The sequence below is a fragment of the Belonocnema kinseyi genome, chromosome 3, assembly GCF_010883055.1.
Source record: "Belonocnema kinseyi isolate 2016_QV_RU_SX_M_011 chromosome 3, B_treatae_v1, whole genome shotgun sequence".
Classification (NCBI taxonomy): domain Eukaryota; kingdom Metazoa; phylum Arthropoda; class Insecta; order Hymenoptera; family Cynipidae; genus Belonocnema; species Belonocnema kinseyi.
Window position 1 is genome coordinate 84,789,686 of NC_046659.1, and position 17,782 is coordinate 84,807,467.

The 17,782-nt window shown below is 25.7% G+C and overlaps 1 protein-coding gene across 1 annotated transcript in view; it reads left to right on the forward strand.

The window, feature by feature from the left end:
• LOC117169353 (DNA repair protein RAD50) overlaps window positions 1-17,782 on the forward strand; it is a 58,922-nt gene that overhangs the window by 23,368 nt on the left and 17,772 nt on the right. The window contains exons 9-12 of the mRNA XM_033355691.1: window positions 3,493-4,077; window positions 9,222-9,559; window positions 12,831-13,250; window positions 13,330-13,455. Coding sequence (XP_033211582.1) covers window positions 3,493-4,077; window positions 9,222-9,559; window positions 12,831-13,250; window positions 13,330-13,455 — 1,469 coding nt within the window. The remainder of the gene's footprint in view (window positions 1-3,492; window positions 4,078-9,221; window positions 9,560-12,830; window positions 13,251-13,329; window positions 13,456-17,782) is intronic.

A 17,782-nucleotide genomic window follows, 5' to 3' on the forward strand; every position in this document is an offset into this window, starting at 1 on the left:
TAAATTTGGCAACATTTTCTAATCACTTTTTCCCTTTTATTATCGAAAATATAAATCGGATTGAAAAACTCTAAAGGAAAAAAAGTTCCATCTTGTCATTCTGTATAAGAAAATATTTTCATAAATTTCATTTTTTGAATTTCGAAATTTTAATATAACAGGACGTTCGGACAATACTTTTTCGCGTTTTCGAGCGTTCGGACCCTTTTCGTTTCTGGCCACTCAATTATAAGATTTGATTATTGCCGAGAGGTTGATCACGCTTGGAATTTGGTGTACAAGTCTTGATGAAATCTTGGAAGTATTTGTGAAAGAAATCTTTGTGAAATCTATAAAAATTTTTATTCTTTTTGAAATATTTGGATTTTTTTTTAAATATTCTGAAATCTTTGAAATTATTTTTGAAATATTTCGATATCTTTTGCATTTCAATGGAAGCCTTAGAAATCTATCTGAAATTTTTTGAAATGTTTAAATTTATTGTGAAATCTCTTAAATCTTTTTAAAATCTTTGCAAATCTTCTGAAATCTTTGGAAATTTGTGAGCTTTCTGAGAGATTGTGATATGTTAAAAAAATTGAAATATTTTGAATTCATTGTAAAATCTTTATAAAATGAAATTGAAGGTTCCAATATTAGTGACGCAACTAGAACTGAAAGAGTTGTTTGAATAATATTTCGAAATATTTTTAAATTCTTTTGAAATCTTTTTAAATTCTTTGAATGATTTGTGAAATATTTTTAAAAAATTTGAAATCTTTTTAATTTTTTTACAACTTTGAACAATCTGTAAAATCTTTTTCAAATGTTTTGAACTCTATCAAATCTTTACATTCTTTGTGAAGTATTTTGAAATCTTTTGAATTCATTGTGAAATTTTAGAGTTCTTTGGAAAGCATTTGAAATCTGTCAAATCTTTAAATTCTTGGTGAAATATTTCATAATTTTTGTGTATTTTCCTAAATGTTTTTAAATAATTGCAAATTTTCTGAATTCTTTTGAATTCATATTGTGACATCTTAAGAGTTCTTGCTGAAATATTTCGAAATCTTTTGAAATTATTTTGGAATTCTTGTGAAATCTTTTGAAATTCTTTTGGAATTTTCAGAAATCTTGTAAAATCTTGGAATGATTTGTGAAATATTTTTAAAAAATTTGAAATTGAAATTTTGTCTTAAACTCTGAACAATCTGTAAAAGCTATTTCAAATGTTTTGAAATTTTTTATATCTAAATTATTTGTGAAATATTTTTTTTTTTGCGAATTTTCTCAAATCTTTTAAAATCTTTGACATTTGTGAAATTTTTTTAAATATATGGGAAATATTTTGAAATCCTTGTAAAGTATTTTGCAATTCTTTTAACATGTTCACAAATTTGTTTGTAACATTTTTAATTCTTCGTGAAATATTTGTAAATTTTGTTAAAAGGTTTTGAATTTTTTTTTAAATCTGTACAATCTTTCGAAGCTTTTATGAGATCTTGTAATTCCTTATAAAATATTTTGAACCGGTTAAAAAAATCTTTCGGAATCTTTGAAATCTTAAAAAAATATTTTTCAAATTTGTGAAATTTGAATTCATTGTAAAATATTTCTGAATCTTTTAAAATTCTTTGGAAACATTTTAAACCTATGTGGAATATTTTGAAATTTTTATGAAATCTTTGATTTTAGTTTGAAATCTCTTACATTTTTTTTTTAATATTTGCAAATCTCTCCTGAAATCTTTTGAAATTTTTTAACTTTGAGATATTGTGATCTGTTAAAAAATTGAAATATTTTGAATTCATTGTAAAACCTTAGAGCTCCTTATAAAATATTTCGAAATATTTCGAATTTATCGTGAAATCTTAGAATTATTTGTAAAATTCTTTTGAAATATTCTAAAATCTTTATGAAATCTCTGAATTTGTTGTCAAATCTTTGAATCCATTGTTAAATATTTCGATATCTTTTGAAATTATTTGGAGACTTTAAAATCTATGCGAAATATTTTGAAATGTTTTGAAATCTGTAAGAAATATTTGAATTTCTTTGAAATCTCTTAAATCTTTTCGGATCTTCTAAAATATTTTGAAATTTGTGAACTCTTGGAGGTATTTTGATCTGTTAAAAAATTAGAAATCTTTGTGAAATATGTTGAATTCGTTGTGAAGTCTTACAGCTCTATGTGAAATATTTTTAATTCATTGTAAAATTTTGACATCTTTTGAAATTCTTTGGAAACCTTTAAAATCTATGTGAAATCTTTTAAAATATTTATGAAATCTTTGAATTTATTTTGAAATTACTTAAATCTCTTTGAAATATTTTCAAATCTTGTTAAATCTTTTGAAATTTGTGAGGTTTTTGAGATATTGTGATAGGTCAAAAAAATTTGAAATATTTTGAATTCATTGTGAAATCTTAGAGCTCTTTTTGAAATATTTCGAAATGTTTTGAAATTCTGTTGAACTATTTTAAATCTTTGTGAAATATTTGAATTTTTTGTCAAATCTTTGAATTCATTGTGAAGTATTTCGGCATGTTTTGAAATTATTTTAAAATCTTTGTAATAGCTTGGAATTCGTTGTAAAATATTTCGTAATTTTTGTGATTTTTTTTCAAATCTTACAAAGTATTTGAAAATTTTTTGAAATATTTTGATATCTTTAGAAATCTTTGAATTTATTTTGAAGTCTCTTAAATCTTTTTGGAAAATTTGCAAATTATCTGAAATTTTTTTAAATTTGTGAACTCTGAGATATTGTGATATGTGACATTTTTTAAAAATCTTTGTGAAATTCTTTTGGATTCTTCAGTAATCTTTGTAAAATCTTGGAATTCTTTATAAACTATTTCAAAAAATGTTGAAATCTTTATAATTTGTTGTTGTTGAAACTTTGAACAATCTGTAAAAGGTTCTTCAAATGTTTTGAAATCTTAAAATTATTTAAATTCTTTTTGAAATATTTCGTAATTTTCTTAAACAATTTTAAATATATGCAAATCTTCTGAAATATTTAAAATATTTGTGAAAATTTTTTAATATTTTTAAGTCTATGTGAAATATTTTGAAATCTTTCTAAAATCTTCAGAAATTCTTTGTGAAATCGCTTGAAATTCTTTTAAAACTTTCACAAATATTTGTCTAAAACTTTAAATTCTCTGAAAAATATTTTTCAATTTTGTGGAAAAATTGAAACAAAAGTTTTAATCTCCACAATTTTTTAAAGCTTTTGTGAAACCTATGGAGTCTTTGGGTAAAATATTTTTTAACATTTAACAAAATCTTTCGGAATCTGTAAAATCTTTTAAATCATTGTACAGTCTGTAAAAGCTTTGTGAAAACATTAAAAGCCTGGTAAAGTTCTTTGTAAAGAAATCTTTGGCTATTCTTATGAAATATTTGCCACCCTTGAAATCATTCTAAATCGTTTTGGAATTTTGAAATCTGGTGTAGCCTAAAAATATGAGTCGTCCTGAATCAAATAAACAATTTTATATTTTTAGGTGACAAAGCAAAGGTATCCGTGCATTGTGATTACAACAATTATGATGATGTTGTGATGGAACAGTTAAAGAGAGTAAAATCTCTCCAAGATGACAGAGGGATGTACGCTTACCAAGGAGCTGCCTACAAGAAATACTTGGAAAAAGTTCAAGCCAAAGACCCCTGTTGTCCAGTATGTAATCGCGGATTTCAGAATGACCAAGAAGCAAAAAACTTGTCACAAAAAATGAAGCGTGACATAGAATCTGTACCTGGTGCTTTGCGAGAATGCGAGAGCAAATTAAAAATTGAACAGAAAAAGTACGATTCGCTCTTGCAGTTAAAATCTACCGTTGAAAAAATACTCAAATTTGAAGGAACGGAATTAAAGAAAGCTAAGGAAGCGATTGAAATAAAAAGAAAGCAGTTTAAAGAGGCAGAGGAGAAAAAGGTCGAAATACGTTCTCAATTGAAGGACCCAGAAGAGAAGTTAATAATTTGGAAGAATACGAGTGGTGATATCGTATTATGGGATCAATGTTTCGATGATATTGAGAAATTGGATCGGCAAATCGCAGCAATTAAACGTCGAGTTTCGAATGCAGGTAATGGACCATCCATAAATTACGCAACACACTTTTTGCCATTTTTTTACCCCTTATATATATCAAATAATATATTATCAAATAACAAGTTATTTAAATTAAAAGAAAGATAATTAAAAGTATATAGAAAATTCAAGTAAGGAACTATACACTCCTAGGAAATTAAAGCTTATTAAAAACTGTGCCATCTAGTAGAAAAATATTCATAAAAAAATTAATTTCTTACTATTTTTAAAAATTACTATTACTTATTTTCAATTATTTAATATTAGTTATACATTTGTTTTAAGTTTTTCGATAAGCTAAATAAGACAAAATACAACTTATTAATTTTGAAGAACTGTTGCAATCATAATAAATGCTAGTAAAATGTATATAATATAAAACAAAATTATAAAATTTTCTTAAATCTTTCAACAAGTCACTTCATTGTATATTTTTAGCAAAAAATTTTTAGAAGATCGAAACCCTTTACTGAAGGTTTTAGATATTCTTACTTCCTTTTTAATCCTTTTTTATATTTAGAAAAGTATATTATTAAATTTAAAGGGGTAATAATAATTTTTAAAATCATGAAAAACTTTTTTTTTATAAATATTTTGTTTTAAATACCCGAAAACCTTTTAAATTGTTTTAAATAATTGGAAATACCCGAAAATATTGGAAAATTTTTTTAATTCTTTGAAGTCGCTTAATTCTTGTGAGTAAATTATTTCGAAATTTCATTATAATATTATCAAATCCCTTGAAGTTCCGTAAAGTAACGTGAAATCGATGATAATCCTTTACATTTTTTATGATATCTTGAAAAATTCTAGAAATCCTTTAAAATACCCTAAAATATTTCAAATGCTTTCAATTCTTTTGAAAATTTTTGAAGTTCTTGAAGATTCCTTTGAATGTTTTTAAATGCCTTGTCATTTTTAAAATCCTTTTAAATTTCTTGATATTATTTGGAATTATTTATTTTATTTTAAAGTTTCATTTTATTTTATCTTTGGAAATACGTTGAAAATCGCCTCAAATCTTTAAACTAATGCTTGTAATCCCTCAGTTCTTGCGAATGAACTATGACGTTTCATTTAAATATTGTAAAATCCCTTGAAATCCTAAAAAGTAACATGCAATAGGAGCTTACTCCTTGAAATTCCTTGGAATTTTTGTAATCTCTTGAAAATTCCTTGGTGTTCATAAAAATGCTTTAAAATATTTCTAAATCTTTGAAATCCTTTGAACTTTCTTACATTTTTCTGACGAAATTCGTCGAAGTTTCATTTAAATATTATAAAATACTATGAAATCCCGGCAAGTTACATAAAATTTGATATTCCTTGAAATTCTTTGAAATATTTGAAATCTCATAAAATTACGGAAATCCTCGCTGTAAATCCCTTAGAATATTGAAAAATATCCTAAAACCTTATAGATACCATTAAAACCCATGAATTCATTATCCTTGTAATTTTTAAAAATACCCTTAAATCTGTGGAATTATTTTTCTCTGAAATTCCAGAAAATCTTTGTAAATATATCATATAAACTTTCAAACAAAATTTAAATATTTAGACATACTTTGAAATACTTGAAAATCTCTGAAAGTCCTAGATTTCCTGTGCGATTCCTTAATTTTTGTGACTCAATTCTTTGAAATCTTATAAAATTCCATAAAGTTTTTGAAATGCCTTCAAAATCCTCTGAAATATTTGGAAATCTTGGGATTCCTTTGAAATCCAGGGTGCCTACTCTACCTGGGAGACTTGGGAATCCTGGAATTGTCATTTTATATACCTGGAAAAACCTAGAAATTTCAGTTAATTTTTTTTTAAGCCAGGGAATTTTTTCGAAAATGCTTAACTTTTAAAAATTGCAATATTAAATTGAATAACAATGATTTTTTATTTGTAAAAGTATCTGTATATTACTGTATTGAACTATTTTGTTGAAAATTCGAAAATTTTGTTAAAAATTTTTTAAAAACAGTTGCAATCACAATGAACGCTAGTAAAATGTATGCAATATAAAACAAAATGATAAAATTATCGCAAATCTTTTGACAAATCACTCGAGTTTATATTTTTAGCAAAAAATTGTTCGAATGTCGAAACCCTTCATTTGAGGTTTTAGATATTCTTACTTCCTTATTAACCATTTGTTAAATTTAGAAAATTGGATCATTAAATCTAAGGGGGTAATAACATTTTTTTAAATTATGAAAAAACTTTGTTCTTATAGATATTTTGTTTTAAATCCCCGAAAATCTTTGAAATTGTTTCAATTCATTGTAAACACCCGAATTTTTTAATCTTTCGAAATACTTTGAAAATCTCTTCAAATTTTTGAAAGCTCAATTCTTGCGAATAAATTCTTTGACATTTCATTAAAATATTATAAAATCCCTTGAAATTATGGGAAGTGCCATGAATTCGGTGTTTACTCCTTAAAATTCCTTGACATTTTTGTAATCCCCCGAAAATTCCTTGGAATCCTTAAAAATACCTTGAAATATTTTTAAATCCTTTGAAATCCCTCAATTTTTCTGATTAATTTCGTCGAAATTTCATTTAAATATTATGAACATGAAATTTGATGATATTCTTTGGAATATTTGAAATACTAGGAATTTAATTAAACTTTCATATTAACCGCTTTTAGAATCCCATAAAATTACTGAAATCTTCGTTAATCTTGTAAAATCCTCTAAAAACCGTTGAAATTACCTTGGAATATTTAAAAATATCTTAAAACCTTATAGGTTCTATTAAATCCCACGAATTCATTAGCCTTGTAATTTTTGAAAAATATCCTTAAATCTTTGAAATTCTTTTTCTCTGAAATTCCTGGAAACTTTTTTAGATATATCATAAAATCTTTTAACAAAAATTTAAATATTTATAAAAACCTTCCGATGTTTGAAAATCTTTAGTTCTAGAAATCCTTTGAAATCCCTCAATTTTTGTGAATCAATTCTTTGAAATTTTATTAAAATATTATAAAATATTATAAGATCTTTTGAAATCCTCGGAAATCTGATAAAATTCCATGAAGTTCGTTAAAATGCCTTCAAAATTCTCTGAAATATTTGGAAATCTTGTAAGTCCTTTGAAATCCAGGTTGTCTACCCTTCCTGTGAAACCTGGAAATCCTGGAATTGTCAGGGAATTTTTATACGTCTAGACAATGATTCTTTATTGGTAAAAGTATCTCTATGTTACTTTAATTAACGATTTTGTTGAAAATTCGTTTTTTTTTATCGATTTTTCTAACTGAAAATTCGACGATTTCCATTTTTGTTTATTAATTTTTTTAATTCGTTTTTACTTTAGCGGAATATTAATTTTTTTACTAATAATTTAACTATTCTATTTGCATCTTCAACTGTTTTGTTGAAAAATTGTTTGTTTTTTATTTTTGTAGACAATTTTTTTTTACTGAAGATTTAACCATTGAATATTTGGTTGCAGAATTATCTTTTTTAGTTAAAAATGTTGACATTTTTTTTGTAAAAAATAAATCTTCTGGGTTGAAAATTAATCCTTTTGTTTGAAATTTAATGATTCTAGTTTAAGACTCCTCATCTTAGTTGAAAATTCATGTTTCTGGTTTCAAATTCAACTAGTTGAGTTAAAGATTGATCATTGTAGTTGAAAATTCATCACTTTGTTAAAAAATGTAACTATTTTTTTGAAAATTAGTTTTGTTTATGTTGCAGATTATTATTTTTTTTTCTGCCGAAAAATGCAACTGTTCCAATTTGAAAAGTACATCCTTTCAGTTGAAAATTCATCTCTTTAGTTCGACATTAATTTTTAACTGAAAATTTAACTTTTCAATTGTTTGTTGACAATTTATCATTCTGGTTGAAAATTCCTCTGTTTTGTTTAAAATTCAACTAATCTATTTCTGGTTGAAACTTGATCTTTTTTAGTTTTAAATTCAACTATTTGGTTGGAAATTTGTTGTTTTGTAGTTGATAATTATAATATTTCGTGTAAAAATCGTCTTTATGGCAGAAAATTCAACTTCTTGGTCGAAAATTCAAGTATTCCAGCGAAATATTTATCATTTTAATTGAAAATTTATTTTTTTGGTTCAAAATAAAACTACTACCTTGAAAGTTAAATTAATTTTGTTTATAAAATAAAGCTGCGCTCGCGCGCGCGCGAGTGTGTGTGTGTGTGAAAACATTAATTTTTTCAATTGCAAATGAACCTATTCCATTTTTTGGTTGAAAATTCAAGTATTTAGTTAAAAATGCATCTACCTTTATGAAAATCCCAATTTTTGCTTGAAAAGTTAAAAAATTTTAGCGGTTTCATTTGAATTGTATATAGTACCAACATTAATTTTATTGAAATATGCATGGAATTTTAAATATAAGTAGATAAAATAAAATTTTGTTTCAATTATTATTCAAACTCAAGGACTTAAGAGACAAATTCAAAAAGTGATTAATTATGTTTATAGTATTATTTAATTATATTATTAATCGATCGAGCTTAAATAATTAATAATATCTAAAAATATTAATTGAATTCCTAGAAACTGAAAAAAATCATTATTTGTAATAAACTCGTAATAATGTACGCATATTTTACGAGTCGATTGTTTTAAAATATGCGAAATATTAGAATGGCTCCATGCTATCAAAAATTATGCCTGGAAAAAACTTTAAATACCTGGAAAAAACCTGGAATTGCCAAGGAATTTGTTCCCAGTATTTGAGTACACACCCTAAAATCTCTTGGAATATTTTTAAAAATTTACCTTAATCTGCTAAACTTAAAATTTTTTTAATTATTTTGCGGATAGTACTTATTTCAGAAATTGTAACAAATAATGTTTTTATGGATATTTTTTTACAGAATAATTCGAAAAAATCAAAATTTTATTTTAATTATACCGATAATGAAGTATTAATAACGTTGTTACAATATATTATGGCAACTACTAAAATTTAACGTTATACTCTAATTTAGGATAAATGGAATTTCTATGGAGATGATTTGTTAAAAATATTACGTTACTGTATCAATTTACCCGCCGACCCCTCCATATATAACAGTTCTTAACATTTTCCTGTTAAAGAAAACAAATGAAATTTTAGATGTAAAATATTTGATTATCAAAGTATTATTTTTTTAAAGGTGTCAATTTCGATAAGACGATGGAAGAAGCTCAGCAAGAGCGAGATACTTTAAAAAATTCAATTCGAGAGTGTAGAGAACAGATTGAAAGTATGCAAGCTGCGTTAAATAGTCACTGTGATAAATTGGAAAAGGCGAAGGAACAACGACTTGGTTTTCAAGAGGAGAAGTTAAGGCTTTCATCGAATTTACAGAAACTTCAGCAGTTTCATGATAAGGCTCAAGAGTTGTCGACGAAAAAGGAAGTATTAGTAAAAACCATTCAGGAATTACGTCAAAAACTTGTTTCGGCTGAAGACGAACTTGAAACCGCAATTCAAAATATGGACAAGGCAAAGGTAAATTTCGAAATTTTATTCGAGGGGTTAAGGACATGTGATACTTAGAAATTCGTCGATTTTACCAATTTTAGGTTCCCCTGGCTTTTTTTCTAGAATAAGACATATTTTGTCTTCAAAATATGGGAAATGATAGCGAACATGATAACGGACGTCCCCGCACACATTTTTGGTGTGTTTTTTCAAAAAAAATTTTGATATTGCTAACAACGTGTGTGTATATTTCGAGGTTATGTGTGTTACAATTCTCTCGAGTGTTACTTCCAATCTACACAATATGTTTGGCCGAAAACCTTGGACTTACAAATAAACATAGTAACTAATCTCCGGAACTAACCTTGTCTGCAGACAATCAAAAAAGTTTATTTCATAAATAATTTCCAAATTATCGAAAAGACAGAGATGAAAAACGACATAACCTCAAAATAATGCACATGCATACAATTTTATTTTAGCACAATACATTCTTTTTTGTTATTATCCCTGAAAAAAGAGTCCGAGGACGTCTGTTATGACATTTTATCGCATCTCCGAATTCCATTTTTTTTAAATTTTCATTTTGGTGGAAAAAAGCCGGGGGAACTGTACCCGATTGACTACACTATAATGAAGTAGCACATGCCCTTAATTATACGGATTTTTGGTGTATGCTAGATTGCAAGATTACTAAAAATCTCATGAATTAAAAAAATATATTAAGTAGGTTTTTGTAGATATTATAGAAATTCCATCGCCTTTACGAAAAATTATTATAGGAAAATTAGTATAGGCTTATAGTAATTTTTTCAAAAAAGTTTTAAGTAGTGTAAAAAGTAGAAATCAGTTGAAATCTCTTCAAATCCTTCGGGATTCAATAAACAGGGTACCGGGAAACCGGGAAAGGACCGTGAATTTTTGGAGACCGAGAGTTTTACAAATTTTAGAAAAAACATTTGTCCGAAGTTCGATTTCAACGGCTTTTAAAATAATTAGTTGAATTGTTATCTTTTTCAATTATGCTATCAATCAGTTTACAATGCGTAATTTGAAAATCTTTTACTAGAAAATTGTCCATTGTAGGTTTTTATTTTTAAGGGGACATTTTTTATTTAAAGAATTTAAAAATTCTATCTTGAAGACTCAAACAATTAAAAATTCATAGCGTTTTAAGTTTCACATTTTTGAAAAAAAAACAATTTTATTTTATTAACTTTCTCAGTAATTAAAAAATTTAAAATTCTGATTTAAAAGTTATAAACTATTCTTAACTTAAAAATAACTTCATGATGTTATATTCGTAATTGAAGGATTTTAATACATTAAAAATATTGTTTCAACCTAAAAAATTCAATTTTTAACCATTTTTTTTCAATTTTTAAAACTTGTAATTATTTCAATTAATTTAAACGAAGTGTGCTTACCGACAAAATTCGGCTATTCCCACTAAAATTTCGGTACAGGACACAGCCTAATTTAACACTGAATTTAGGTTACTGCAGATTTCAAACAAATATTTTAACGAATTTGGAAGATTTTAAGAAAATTTTTTTAAATTTTCAGGATTTCCTAACATTTTTAGGAACAATTCCATAAATATCTTTTTAAATATTCTCTTAAAATAATTTTAAAAAACGAAAAATCATTTTAATTTGTCCTCGGTAGATTGGCGGATCCAGAGGGGGGCGATCGGGACGATCGCCCCCCCCCCCCCCCCCCCCCCCCCCCCCCCCGAGCTCTAAGTTTTTATACTTATAACTTGAAATATTTTTTTTTTGTTGCTTTTTTCGATTTATACGCCCCGATCGCCCCCTCCGAGACCAAGGCCTGGATCCGCCGCTGCCTCGGTAACTTAAGAAAATGTTTTTAATGTTTTTGAACATTTCAAAATTTCCGAATATCTCTTAAAATTACTAAAGAAATTTCTAAAAATATTAAGTGTTCAATTGTTATTCATACATCAAAATTTGAAGGTTTTTTTTTTAATTTGCAGGATTTTCTAAAAATTGTAAGAAAAATTCAATTAATTTTTAATGATATTCAGAAGTTCCAAAAAATTGCAAAAATAATTTGAAATTTGAAAAAATATTAAAACAACTTCTAGCTTTCTGAAGATTTTGAAGCTTTTCAAGGATTTCAAATGAAAATAATGTAACTTCTAATTTAAGAAGTGTTCAGTTTAAAAAAAAATGTGATTTTTAATATTTCTAGCATAAAATTCCTTAAAATAATATAATTTTGAAAATTTTTAAATTCATATATTGATTTTTTAATCTAGAGCATTGAAAATGGTAACGTGGATTTATATTTTTGGAACTGAATCTTTGAACTCTATAATTAATAAGAGTTACAAATTCTAAATTTATCAGTTTATTTGCATTTCATTAAAAAATGTTCACTTGAAAATGGTAATTGTATGTGTTAATTATTAAGCATTTGAATAAGCATTATTTAATTTAAAAACTTTTAAACTTCAATTTTAAATGTTAAAAATTCAAGACTTCTACTTTTTTAGTGCTTTAATTTGTAGTTTCACTTTTATTATTTCAAATGAAAAAATAATTAGTTTTAGAGTTTAATTTTCAAATTTTATTTACTGTGAAAAATGTTTGAATACCGGGAATTTATGTATAAAGTTTTTTTAATTTTGTAAAATTCCTTGCAATGCCTTAATATTCCTTAAAATCTTTGAAATCGCAAAGAATCCCTTGACATTGAATTTAATATAATTTGTTTTCCAAAGTTCACTCGAAATCTATGGAAATCTTTAGAAATCCCACAAAAATTTTGTAAAATCCTTTGTAATTTTTTATTCTCTTGGAATTCTTTCGAATCTCTTGAAATTTCTTTGAATTGTTTCCTTTAGGAATCATAAAAATCATTTAAAATCCCTTGCATATAGACTAAATTGAACTTATTGATTAAATTTCTCTAAAAAAAATCTCTTGAAATTTTTTAAATATCTGAAAATCCTTCGGATCACTTTAAATGCAGGGAAATGTTTAGAAACCTTTAAAATCGGCTAAAATCCCTTAAATCTTACGAACGTCCATGAAATTCTGTAATACCTTTTTATTCTGTAATACCTTTTTTTGCATCGATTCTTTCAATATTTTAGCATTATTTTATTTTAATTATTTTCTTTAATGATTTTTCTATAATCGCAAAAAAAATATAAGAAATTCATTATAGGAAAATCATTATATACCTACATATACTGAATTTCCTGTAATATTTTTGTGCAAAGTGAAATTACAAGAGAATGCATCAGTAAATAAATGTTTTCCTATTTCAGACAGAGAATCACGAAAGTCTCAAAAGTGACAGAGAGAGGATCGATCGAGTTTCTAAACGTTTGTACGAATTGAACAAAATTCAAAGTGAAATTGAGAAGTTTATTGAGAATGGAACTGAAGAAAAATTGCAACGTGTTGAGGAGAAAGTAAAGAATTTTGACGACATGATCAGCACTCTAAAAAACAGTAAAAGTACTCTGGAGAAAAAAATTTCCAGCATCAGAGAGGACATGACTCAACAGGAATTGAGCAAACGAACATTGATGGATAACCTCACACTTCGTACAAAAGAAAAAGATTTGGATTGTTTAAAGAAGCAATGGGAACAATTCCAAGAATGCGTTAAAAATTTCCAAATTGAAAGAGTACGAGCAGAGCGAAGGCAATTGAGGGAAGAGGAGGAGAGCTTAATGAACCAAGTAACTACTGCACTTTTTAGTGTCTCTATTTGCACTATTTAAAACTTTTTTATTTAACGAATCGCTTGTTTTTTTCCAGAGAAGCAAGATCGAAGGAACACAAGAAGAATTGCGGCAAAATATTAAGCAGCTGGAAGCTGAACTCAGGAGAAGTGAGTACAAGAACGCTCGTCAAAACTTCAAGTACAAGGCCATCGAATTAGTGGTAATTAAATTTAGGGTTTTTTCTTATCAGAATCAAAGTGTCTGCCCGATCGAGATTTTTCACTTCAATTTAGTAATATGTAAAGAATTATAATTTAACTTGGAATAGGAAATTTTCCAAACAGGCAATTGTACTAAAGAAGTATGTATTTTAGCTTGAGACCAAGAATTTCAGTTTAGAAATATAATTTTGACAAGGCGAGAAATTCTCGTGAAGAATTATAATTTTTTGGGGGAACCGGGAAAAATTGGGAAATGAGAGTGAATTTATTTTTTGGCCGGGAATTTGACAAATTTGTGGAAAAAAAATTCTCCAAGTTTGATTTCAACAGTTTTTTAAATAATCAGTTGAATTTTTATCCCTTTTAATTATGATATCATTCAGTTTACAAAGCTTAGTTCGAAAATATTTTACTTACTAATTTTCCATTTTTTATGTTAATTTTTAAGCGTACATTTTTCATTTCAAAAATTTTAAAATACAGTTTTAGAGACTTAAAAAATTACCGGCGTTTGCAATCGACAAATTTTGATAAAAAAGCCTTTTAGTTGGTCAAAAGCGAATATAAATTATAATGGTTTTTAAAATTGAACTATAAATTAAGGATTAACAAATCAGATACCTAAAAAAAGTAGTTTTTCTATGATTTCAAGAACCAAAATATTAAAGCAGATGGTATTTCAAATAAAAAACATTTTATATGATAAATATTAAAATTCACAAAAAAAGATTAATTTTAATCATGTTTTTTGAAATTAAATTTTTTCTGACCTTCGCTTCTTACCAATTTTTTAAAAGTGATTTCATTTTAATAAATGACGTCTTTTTTCTGGGAAAAATTCTCTACATCTCAACTGTTTCCAATTTTAAAAATAACTAGATAATCTTAAAATATACTTATTTGTTTCAAAAATGTTTTCTTAACAAAAAATTGTTCTAAAGATGTCTGCCATTAGAAAAATTTACTTTCAAATTTGGAAACCGTGTTGTTGAGAATTTTTTCCCGGAAAAAAATAAGCCGTCATTTATTAAAATGCCATTATTTTTCAAAAATCGGTAAGAAACGATGGTCAGAAAGAATTCAATTGCAAAAACGTGGTTAAAATTAATGTTTTTTGTTAATTTTAACATGTTTCATAAAAAATGTTTTTCTTTTATTTGAAAGAATATCAGGTATATCAGAAATAAAAGCTTATTTTTTATTACTCTAAATGCAAAATTGTTTAACTTTACCGTTTGAATTTTTTTATTTCATTGACCGTGAAAAAATTTGCGCGTCTGGAAATGACCGGGAATTTTTTCAGAAAGGAAATATAATTTTGTCAAATTACAACCGGAATTCACATAAAAAATTATAACTTTTTACTTTGTGATAGAGAATTTTCTAACAGAATTAAAATTCTGAGATAGAGCTGGGAATTTCCCTGAAGAATTATAATTTAAATTTGAGCTGCACTTTAGACCAGGAATTTTCGTCAAGAATTCCATTTCTATTTCTTAGTTTGGACGGGGAATAAATAAAATATTTAAAAAATCCCATGAAGAATTATAATTTTACTTTGGAACATGGAAATTCGTAAAAAAATGACAATTCTGCCTGGGAACAGTTCACTTTTTTAGTTTAATCGGAAATTTTTGAAAAATTTTAATTCTGATTTTAGAAAAGGTGTTTACAAACACAGTATATGTTCCAAGTGAGAATTCGTCTGATTTTGAAAATTCCTTATCCCGAATCAGAATTTATTTAAATTTAAAAATTATTTTGCTTGAAACATAAAAATGTTCCAGAATTTGAAACTTTCCTCTTCGAAATTTTAGAAAAAAGTAGTTACTTTATTTCTGAATTATAATAGAAAAATGTTTAAATAAATATAATTCTGAGTTAGAAAACGGAATTTTTTAAAATAAATGTATTTGTGATTTGCAATCTCGCTTGGAATAGGGAATTTCCGTAAAGAATTATAATTTAGACTTAGACATAGGGAATTTTTTACATGGAACGGTAACATGGAAAAATAATTTTCTGAATTAGATGGAGTGAATTGAAAATATACCTGTTCAGATTCAGAATTATAATTCTTTCACAAAATGGGGGAGCTTACCACTCACCAGAGTGCGCGATCGGTTCGGATCCAAGTTCTGCGAAAATTTAAATTTAATATATGAAAAATAGCTTTTTTTGTACAAATTATTAATAAAAGTTTATAATTCATTCGTGAAATAGAGCCAAGGTGTCAGTCATTCAGTTTGAAAATAAAAGATTTAATATTTTGATTACGGTCAGTTTTTCGTGTATAGTTTTGAATTTCACAAACATTATTGTTTACTGAAATAACTTTTTATAGTTAATTTTTTCAAAAGTTTGCTATATTTTTATTCCAAAAAATAAAACATTGTTTCAAATTGAAAAACCGTTTTGGAGAAAAATCGCTTTCTTCTTTTTTTTTCGGCTGAATTCAACTTTTTTTTACTAAAAAAAATTATCGGTTGAAGTTTCTTCTGTTTGTTTGAAAATTTAACTAACATATTTTGTTGAAAACTTGTCTTTTTTGCTTTTGTTTTATTTGTGGATACAAAATTATCTATTTTATTTGAAAAATTACATGATTTGTTAAAAATTTGTCCTTTTTGGTTGAATTCAACGGCTTTTATTTTAAAATATTTTTGTTGTTTAAATATCAACTATTACATGTTACGTTGCTTGTTGCAGATTCATCACTTTGGTTTTCAAATAAACTGTTTTGATAAAAACCAGTTCTTTTTCGTTAAAAATTGATTAACGGATAATTTAACTTGTCTGTTTTTGGTTAAAAATTCGACTCTTTTAGTTTAAAAATCAACCATTTGGATGAAAATTCAAGTATTTTATTGAAAATTAGTCTCTTTTGATTAAAGATTAATCGTGATGCTTAACAATTAATATTTTGTTTGAAAAATTATTTTTCGGTAGAACATTTAAGTACTTTATAAAAATTCGTTTATATTTTCTTGAAAATTGTTCTTTTCAGTTAAACATTCAACTATGTGTTTGAAAATTGACTTTTTTAAAAAAATTATTATTCTTGTTTGTAAATGCATTCATCTTTGTTAAAAATGTAACTACTTGTTCAAATCTCCTTTTTTTGGTTAAAAATGATTTTTTAAACTGAAAATTGAATCATTTCATTCTTTGTTACAAATTAATTTTTTTATATACAAATTAACTTTTTTCGATAAAAATTTATCAATTTCTTTTTTTCTTACAAATTTATTTCTTAGCTACAATTTCATTTCTTTCAATGAAAATTTAATTATTTTATCGACATTTTTTAAAAATTAATGTTTGAACTTCTAAGTTGAGGATTTTATTTTATTTTTTTTTAATACTTTTTTTACAACTTTGATAAAAAGTAATTTTTAGGTAAAGATTAATTCGTTAAGAGGAAATTTAACTATTCTATTTTTGACTGAAAATGTTTTTTTATTTCAATATTCACTCCTTCTGATACAAATTAAAGTATATTGTTGGTAATTAAATTTGTTATCTAAAAATTTTACAATTCCATTTTTGTTTAACAATTTATTTTTTCAAGTTAAGAACCTAACAATTTTGTTGATTTTTTTTTTCTCGTTGAAACGTAATCTTCTAGTTTGAAAACTCATCTTTTTGGTTCAAAATTGAACTATTTCATTTTGGGTTCAAAATTGATCTTCATTAGTTAAATATTCTACTATTTGGTATTAAGGATAGCGTATGTTATCAAAACACGTACTTTGAATTTTTCAGTAGACAATATTATGTTTGCAAAATTATGAACTAAATAAGAAAAACTGACCATTCATTAAAATACTAAATTTTTTCTCTTCAAACTAAATGACTTACTCTTTTAATTTATTTTACAAATGAACTATATACTGTTATTAATCATTTGTATGAAAAAACCTATTTTTTATTTATTAAATTTAGATTTTCGCAGAAGTTCGACAAAACTGTAATTAACAAATATACAAAACAATTGTAGATACAGCAGATCCAAACTGTTTTTCCTTTCTTCGACCGTTTTAATTTTCAATCAGTATTTTAGCTAAATTTAGCAAATGTTCGGTCTTACGGTCAATGATAAAATCAAAATAAAAGCATCCGAAATAACATGTGAAAAACATATTTATTTCTTTTAAAAAAATCCTCAACGTTTCGACCAACACTGCGGGTCTTCATCAAGAGTCGATATAAAAATGTTGTTCATTCAAAATGACGAGTCGACGTTGAAATTTAATCCATTTGTCCATGTCACTTCTCACGTTTTCACCATAACTTGTCGAAATATAAGACAGGTATCCCATTATT